Here is an 8,644-nt window from a genome sequence, read left to right as displayed (position 1 = left end):
CAGGGAAACCGCAAGTAGACCTACGTGTCCGTGAACAAGATGAAGCCGTCAGTATCTGCTTGGTTTGGGGCAAGGTCTTGGGCTCAGCGGTTGGTGCTGGGATGCGTGTCTGTGTGGCTGGGGGGTACCCAATACTGGGCTGTGGGCATTTTTAAAGGTACACTGGCCTCCCCTCCGACTGGCTCGTCCCCGTTTAGGTCTGAGCTTTACAAAGCATTTAACACCACTTTAAGTTAATGGTCTTTTTATTGGAAAAAAAAAAAAAAAAGACTAGCATTTACAACTTGGAATGGACGTAAATTGTAAATTTCTTGAACAGCAATGTTGATGGTTGTGCTGAAGTCCACAGCCACAGCCTACTCTGCCGGCTCCAAGTCATGGTTCGGAAGGTTTTAAAAACAGAGAGTCCAAAGATGCTCCCTTGATAAAAGTTTCTTTTTAAAAATTTGTATGAATGGTGATAGCCTGACACCCATTCCACTCAGCAAAAAGCGGACAACGCCGCAGACACAGACGGGTGCACCGCCAGCGTGTCACGGTCGCCAGGGGGCGGTAGAGAGGCCCGCCCTGCAGCAGGGGCGCTCCGCCTGGACCATTACCCACACGGCATCCTGAGGCGAACCAATCTTAAATGCCTCTTCTCAGTAAACCGGCTACAATTTACACTAACAATTTGAACTAGAACCCCTCTGAGTAGGTTTTGAATTTGTTTTTTTCACTTTTTCATTTTTAATACAAATGCCTGACTGTGCTCAATTGTCAAGCTGCATGCATGAAAAACTGGCCAGCCCAAACAGTGTTATTAATCATGAGCAGATGGACCTGCCAGGAGTCCACTAAGTGCTTCCTTATCGTTAAGGTAGGACAAGTATTTATATCGGAAAACTGATGTGTAGCTTGATCTTTAGGGGACAGGACCACCAACCAATACATGCAGATTTTGTGTGTGTGGACAGAAGGTACTTTTGACATTCAGTTTTGCTATATAGAAACAGAATGAGTAAATGAACTTTTTTTTTTTTTTTTTTTTTGCAAGAGGTAAGTAAAAGATTCAATTTGATTCTTCTAGAGGGGGGAAAAAGGAGTTGAAAGTAGGTCTTCATTTTGCAGTCATCATCTGTACGAATTCTGAAAAGACAAATAATCATAACTTTCAGTTATCTTCAGAAGCAGCTTTAGTGAAGTTAACATCTCTAGTATGAGTAAGGGAAGAAGCCCCTAGCTGCACTAGTTAACTTGCTCGCAGATCCTACAGGGAGGACCATCACACAGCAGGCTAGGCAAACGTGGTGCTTACCTTCATAGTTGACTTGCCCGTCTCCATCGATGTCTGCTTCTCTGATCATCTCATCTACTTCCTCATCTGTTAGTTTCTCTCCCAGGTTTGTCATGACGTGGCGGAGCTCTGCGGCGCTGATGTAACCGTTGCCATCCTGCAAACACGCCGCAGTGGTTACTGGCAGGGACTCAGTGCCGTGGGCAGGCAGGGCTCTGACAGAGCCACTGCCCCTGTGTGTACCTGCCAACTCTCTAGCTGCCCCCTCCACCACTAAACGCATGCACGCAGCCAGTGCAGAAACCGCAGGGGCTTTTTAAAAAGCAAAAGAAATTCCAAGAGCCTGGTTCAAAATTTCTCTACTATTTATTATGCTTACTCTCCTATGATAAGGTTACTGCAATAAGTCAGGAATATTTGAAAGTGAGATTACAGAGGCTCAGGCAGGTAGGTGAAATGTTCTAACTAGAAGAGCACGTGAAAGCTTTTAGAAATGATGGCCACCAAGTCGTATCTCACAACAGTCGCAACGGAGACACAGGGTTACCTTATCAAAGACTCGGAATGCCTCGCGGATTTCTTCTTCACTGTCGGTGTCCTTCATTTTTCTAGCCATCATAGTCAAAAATTCTGGGAAGTCAATGGTGCCATTACCTCAAATTAAAAAACAAACGCGTGTGTAAAATAAGTGCTCCAGTTAACGCTACTGAAGAGATGATTTTAGAATCATTTTATAGAACAGTAAGCATTTGGTAAGACAAACTGGTGAACTGCTTTATCAGGTTGTATTATCTTAGGTCTAAACTATTCAAAAACTTCACAGGGCAATTTCACATGATTCATGTAATTCAAACTAGTGATCAATGCTCAGGATAGCATTTAATGATGCAAAGGAAACTGTACACACAGCTTCTTGGCCACTGAAAGGTCTGTACCGTTCAACAGGAAAAAAAAAAAAAGCCCACAGCAGCGCTGGCTGCATCTTTCCACTCCCAAGGGAGGCCCCGAGATTGCCTTCCCCCAAGTCAGGGAGGTCCTCAGCTCTAACTCTGCCACACCAGTGATGCTGGAAAAGGCCCAGCACTGAGCCACCGAGGTTTTTAAGGAAGAAAGCGAGTGGGGAAAGACTTGAGTGGGGAAAAGGTGACTCTCATGCCAGGGACCATGACTGCTGGAAAGCTTTCTCCAGGGGGTGTCTCTCAGACACTGTATGGAAGTCACCTAACTGTTTTCTCCCAACTCAGTATCTTTATTTCCTACTAAGGGCATGGCTCGGAAGTGTTTTCTCAGCTCAGATCATTAACAATCAGGAAACTGTCAGCAGAATCTGTTCTGTGGCCAGTATTCCAAACTCCTCCTTTAAAACCAAGTCAGATGAATACGCCAGAGACAAGCCACCAGATCAACAGTGTAACTTGAACTAAACAGAAATAAAAATTAGAACCAAAAAAAGCCTTATGTGAAGTTACTTTTTCACCAGTACCAACAAAGTAGTAATTCACAGATTCCTTCAAAGCATTTTGGCCTCCAAAAATTTAAAGCATTATTGATGTTCATGGCAGACAGAAACCAGTTGTCTGAAATGATCTCTTATAGCCCTATAGTGATGTCCTTCAGCATCAACATATTCAATTCATTGCAAATGTTAGATTCTATAGCTTGAGAAATTCCCCTCCTTGTTCCATACAATCAGAGGGCCTAATACATTTTGCCAGTCCCAAGACAGCTTCCTGGGCTCGACTATAAGAGAGCCACGCTATGTTCCCAGATGGTTGATCACCTTAGCAGTCAAATGAGACAGAACTATGAATAAACCTCTTTCTCCAAATTATTAACGATGAAAACAGTCCTTAGAAGTAGCTCAAATGGACTTAAACCACTGTTAAAGAGCTGACCCCAAACCCCTGCTTCTAAATATGTGACCAGCAGTATAACTGTTTTATCACATTACACCATACTTTACTATACCATATTTTTAAATGGCTACTATCAAGCTGATGGAGAAAGTCTAGATCCAAACTGTTTATTCCTATTTCATCTTTTCAAACTTTACTAATATTCCACAGTGTTATGTTTATAGATTTGATTAATTTCCTTAAATATATTATATACATCAAACTTACTAATTTGATATTATTTCTAAAGCACATGGTTTTTCTTTGTGGGGAGAGGGGAGTGATTAAAAACTACTTGCTGACAGAAGCAAGCAGTAAAAAAAAGGCCTCCTGTCCACTGTTCTGGAGTCCAGAGAGCAAGTGACCGAATGGCAAGTTCCTTCTGGCTCCGTGTCTTCCTGGCAGCTTCTGTAAATCTAGTCCCTCCAGTCATCACGTACCCCACCTCCAAGCCTCACGTGATCCCTGAAATTCTCTTCAATAAACACATTGACAGCTCACACTGTGCTCACTTCTATACATTAACATCTAAGAAGGTTCTTCCCCCACTTCACTTGGGGTTTGTCTCCTGGGACGACCAAGCTTTTTTAAAGGTCTATGGCTATTTATTTTTACTTTCCCCATAGTACTCAGTGCAGACTCATGAGCCAGTTGATAAAGACTGAGCTACAGGTCATGGCAAGTAGAAAAGAACAATACTGCGATCTGATCCAGGAAATGTTCTGGACAGCGAGCAGGGCTAGAGGCAGGCCCGTAATCTTCTATTTTAATTGTCAACGGCCTAAGGAAACCACAGAAAGGATCTTTGCACATTTGCCTTGGTCTCGACACTTGAAAGACAATCTGGTAACATGTCTAAACTTGAATTACACAACACTGGCACTCATTCACAGTTCTAAAGCCCTTACCATCAGCGTCCACCTCGTTGATCATGTCCTGCAATTCGGCTTCTGTTGGGTTCTGGCCCAACGACCTCATGACGGTTCCAAGTTCCTTGGTGGTGATGGTGCCATCACCATCTTTGTCAAACAGGGAGAAAGCCTCCTTGAATTCTGAAAACACAAGTTTACCTTTTAGAATGAATGTCTTCACCCAACCCAGTCACAGCACGCCCGTCCCCTGAACTTGCCAAAGCAAGCCAAGTTGTGCAAGTTAACAGAAACTGCCTGCTGCTTATCTGCTGAGACAGAGTCCACAACAGTCACACTGGCCGCGCCCCACACAGAACACAGAGCGAACGTCACCACAGGCAACCGGTTCCATAAAACGGCGGAATTCCCTCGTTTTTAAAGGCTAAGCTTCCACACAGTTTAGTGCTAGGTCCAATCTGACAAGGGAAGATTGGTCCGTAAAGTCCCTTCCCATGAAATCTCTACAGCTGTAAGAACTCCTTGTTTCACAGCAACAGGAGAGGTAGTTACCAGAAATGGACAATCCCTGGTAAACAGTGTGTTCTCTCTGCATGGCATTCAGACTATTTCAAAGGCAATCCTGGTTTCCTGAAGAGAAACCATCTCAAAAAACCCCTCCAGGGACTTCCCTGGCAGTCCAGTGGTTAAGGCTCTGCACTCCCAATACAAGGGGCACAGGTTCAATCCCTGATTGGGGAACTAAGATCTGGCACGCCACATACCGAGGTCAAAAAACCCAAAAAAGTCCTCCAGGGAATATTAAAAGCTAGAATCTACACTAACTTCATTCCCTTCGCGATGATTACGGGGGTCCTCACCGTCCTCCTCACCCATCCCCGTTTAGAACAGCAGGCACAAGCTTTCAGGATGCATCACAAAGTGGCCTAAGAATTCTAAACTACATTTTTGAATAGCAGGCTCCATGCACTCTCATTCCATACAAAGCCCAGCATACCGTGAAGTACGTACTCCACAGTGTAACAAGGGGGTATCCTTAGTTCCACTTACTTTTGCATTATCTCCAAAAGACTGACAAGGAGTAACATTTAACCTAAATATTTCTGCTTGTTGTTTGCATTTAAATAAAATCTTTAGAAAACCGCTCAGACTAAGGGGAGAGGGAAGAGTCACCAGAACTGAGTCTACCTAGTTCTGGTCTACCGAGACTCCCTGTAGTCACCCACTTACCAGCAATCTGCTCTTCGGTCAGCTGATCAGCCTGCATAGAAAAAGAAAAGGTTACAATTCAACCCACCGGAGTCTGGAGTCAGCATAGCTTTTCCAATTAAGTCTTTTAATAGTGATCTTTCTCAACTGTGAAAATTTCAACCATGTCATTTAAGAGAAACAATTAGAATGCAGGGAACCCTTTATGCTGTTAACAAAGGATGACAAGTTAGACAAGGTCTCGCTTCAGCTTTTCTTCTCTGGGCCTACGGGCTCTCTGCTCTGCGGTGGGTCGAATCAGGAGAGTCAGTTCATCATCTGAGAAATGGCACCTCTAGCGGCAACAGGCCCACTGCAGCCGCGGGGCCCGGCTCTGGGAAGGAATGCGCCACCTACTGCAGGACGCGCGCTCTCCGCAGCCATCCACGGAGGGACCCAACCTGCCGCGGCTGGCCCTGCAGCCAGGACCGGGGCCAGGTCAGGCCTTCGGTGCACCTTGCGCACCGCTGCGGGCACTCCAAATCTCCAAACTGGCGTTACATAATGGCACTGGCTTGGATTAACAGGCTTTTATATCTATTTTACGAGATACAATTAAGAGGAAAAAATATATACAGCAATGGGTTATCCTACCAACTTCATTTCCATGCTTTCCAATCACTAAAATTAGGCAGTTATTTGTTAAAAGCCTATCATTTAGAACAACTAAATGTCCTTGGTCAAATTATTCTATGATTCAAAAGCCGGGGGGGTGGGGGTGGGGGGTGGAAATAATAGAACGATCCTACAATTGAGCTGTTACAAAACTGCAAAAATGAAGTACACAGAAACTACATAATAATTATGAGACTGTACCCTCCCTTTTTTGAGAGGAACTATTAACTTTGCTAGAGGATATTTACTCTAACCTTTTTAAGGGAGATCTAAGAGCTGCTCCTAATAAACACACTTTACTAGAGGTGGTAATGACCACGAAAGTAATTCTCACTTGCGTTATTTGGTCTCTGCAACGCTGATCTTGTGCCTCCAGCCATGGGAATTCGGCATCTCAAGGACAGATAATATGTATTTTTATTTTAATGAAGGATGTCTAACGAAACCAGTTCCAAAACAAGTCCTAGTAGAAAGCTGATGGCAATTTATTCGAACTCGCAAATGAAAACTTTCACAGTAAGAGTGATGTTCCAACATACTGACTTAGGGAGGAAACATTTTTTTCAAATTAGAACTGTGTCTCCTCTCCTCCCTACCCCAGACACGGCACGCCGGTTTTCTTTATAGCGAAGGAAGGAGACACGAGGATTTATGTAATGCCAGGGCTACGTCTCTGCCTCCTACAACAGGAAGCGCTGCCGGCCACACCTCGCAAGAGAAGCTGTCACCTCGCCGGGGAAGTGTCCTCTATCGAGGCTGTCGGCCCGCCTCGACACAGAGGGACACGCTCACCGCCACACCGCGTCGGCCTCGGGGCAGAGGTGCGCGGGCCCCGCCGAGAGCCGCCTCCCCGCCCCGCCGAGCCAGAACGGCGGGGGGTGATGTCAGCCCTGCCGACCGGGGGATGGCACACCCGGAGAGGCGCACGGGCGCATCTGGCCTCCGGGGAGCCGCAGAACAGGCGGAAACGGGGAGGGCATTTCCCCTCGGACGAGAGGGAGCGCGGGCCGGAGAAAGTGCCGGGCGAGGTGGCCCCGGGAGCAGGGCGCGGGGCGCCTCTCCCTCCAGGCCAGGGAGAACCCCCCACACCCGCCGCGGGAGGGGCCCGAGCGCGCCCCGCGCCTCCCACCCGCTTCTGCCCTGCGCGCCGCCACCTCCCCCGGAGCACAAACTTCGCGTCTCCACTGGAGACCGCGGCGCGCGCCAGCGCTCCTCCCCGCCCCCCGCCCCAGTTAGCGCGGCCGAGCGCCTCCCGCGGGGGGGCCCACCCGGTGCCCCGCGGCCCCGCGCGCCTCCACCGCCGCGCGGGGCGGGTCTGCAGGGGCGCCGGACGCCGCGACGCGGGCCCCGGGCCGCCTCAGGGCCCCGCCCGGGTAGGGCGGTCGGCCGGCCCGCCGCTTCCGCCCCCGCTGCCCCCCGCCCCGCGCCTTCCTGCCCCCACCCCACCCTCCCCGGCTCCTTCCTTCCCGACCCACGCCCGCGCCGCGCCCCCCGGGAGGGAGGCGGGAGGAGCGCCCCGAGGGGACGGCGGCGGCCCCGCGCTCCGACCGCGGCGACGTGCGCCACCGGCTCGCTCCGGCCCATTCATTCTCCGCTGCCCGCGAGCCGGGGGCTGGCCGCAGCCCCGCCCGGACCCCCGCCCCTAGGGCGGCCCGGGGGCGGACGGCTGAGCGGGCGGGTGCGGGGGCCCCGGCGTGGCCAAAACCCCCGCCTGGGGCCGGGCGCGGCCAACCCCGGCCCCACGACGGGCCGAAACGTAAACGGGGCTGCCCAGCCGAGGAAACTGGGATGCAAACCCAGAGCGCGTCCTGACCCGCAGCGGCTGCGCAACACCCGGAAGCCAGGAAAAGCCACCCAGCGAGAGAAAGACGGGAAAAGAGACAGGGTCCGGAGAGCGCGGGCAGGCGGCCGCGGCGCCGGTACTCGCCGCGCCCCACCTACCATGGTGCGAGCGAGGCAGGGAGGCCGAGAGAGCGAGGGTGGCCGCGCCGAGGCCGGGACCGCAGGGCGCCTCCGCTACAGCTGCTGCCGGGGCCCCGTGTGCGCTTAGCGCTGTGCCGCCGCCGACCGCCGCCGCCGCCAACTGCGCTAACGGCTCCGCACCCGCCAGGCTCCCAGCACCGCCGCCGCGCCTCGAGCCTGCGCCCCGCGGTATATATATGGCGCCGCGTATCCCTCCGCCGCCGCGCCGCCGCCTCGCCCTGCGCCGCGCCGCGAGGGCCGGGCCTCGCTGACTGGCCCCGCCTCCGGCCCCGCCCCCAGTCCTGGCCCCGCCCCCGGGGCGCCCGGACTCCTGCCGACCCTTTGCGCGCGCGGCCGCCGGCGGGGCTGGGACCCCCCGCGGGGACGTGTGCAGGGGCGCGGGGCGCGTGCCCAGAAGTGCACGCAGGTGCCAGCCCGGACCAGGGCGAAGACAGAGGGGCTGCGTAGCCGACGGGGGGCGGCTCTGGCTTCAGAAGGCCCCCGCCCCTCGCCCCAGGCCCCCACCCCACCGGCGGGACCCCTGCCCCTTCCTACCCCCACCACCCGCCCCTCGCATCTCGCGCCCCGGGGCAGCGGACTGGCCCTGGCCTCGCGGTCTCCCGCTGGCCCACGCCCCTGGGGAGCCATGGGCAGTTCTGGGGTGGGGGCGGCCGCACCTTCGGCAACCGAGGACAGGGGTCTGGAGGGAGCAAGTGTCTTCGCGCAAGAAACTGCTTAGACGTTTGCTTTTCGGGTAATGTCGGAGACAAATGAATATA

General features: G+C 52.1%; 1 protein-coding gene across 2 annotated transcripts; it reads right to left on the bottom strand.

The window, feature by feature from the left end:
• Nucleotides 1–227: 227 nt before the first annotated feature.
• Nucleotides 228–7,984, bottom strand: CALM1 (calmodulin 1). 2 transcript variants are annotated; one of them, XM_055538915.1, is made up of 6 exons: nt 7,845–7,984; nt 5,271–5,301; nt 4,080–4,223; nt 1,824–1,930; nt 1,298–1,433; nt 228–1,128 (listed from the first exon to the last, which is right to left on the bottom strand). In XM_055538915.1, the coding sequence occupies exons 1-6, from the start codon at nt 7,845–7,847 to the stop codon at nt 1,100–1,102; spliced, it is 450 nt and encodes a 149-aa protein (XP_055394890.1). In that variant the 5' UTR covers nt 7,848–7,984; the 3' UTR covers nt 228–1,099. The 2 variants fall into 2 exon arrangements, with proteins under 2 accessions (XP_055394890.1, XP_055394889.1); XM_055538914.1 differs by lacking the exon at nt 7,845–7,984 and having other exon boundaries at nt 5,271–5,307.
• Between the last annotated feature and the right edge of the window lie 660 nt (nt 7,985–8,644).

This window comes from Bubalus kerabau, chromosome 10, assembly GCF_029407905.1.
Source record: "Bubalus kerabau isolate K-KA32 ecotype Philippines breed swamp buffalo chromosome 10, PCC_UOA_SB_1v2, whole genome shotgun sequence".
Lineage (NCBI taxonomy): Eukaryota > Metazoa > Chordata > Mammalia > Artiodactyla > Bovidae > Bubalus > Bubalus kerabau.
Note: the sequence above shows the minus strand (reverse complement) of the source record. Positions and strands in the feature narration are given on the sequence as shown.

What these genes read in the sequence shown, in the direction of transcription:
- CALM1 (XM_055538914.1), bottom strand. Translation starts at nt 5,307, where the DNA reads ATGCAGGCTGATCAGCTGACCGAAGAGCAGATTGCTG. An exon ending in GACCGAAGAGCAGATTGCTG is followed by an intron (nt 4,224 to 5,270) that starts GTAAGTGGGTGA and finishes TTGTGTTTTCAG; the next exon opens with AATTCAAGGAGGCTTTCTCC. An exon ending in CAACGAGGTGGACGCTGATG is followed by an intron (nt 1,931 to 4,079) that starts GTAAGGGCTTTA and finishes TTTTAATTTGAG; the next exon opens with GTAATGGCACCATTGACTTC.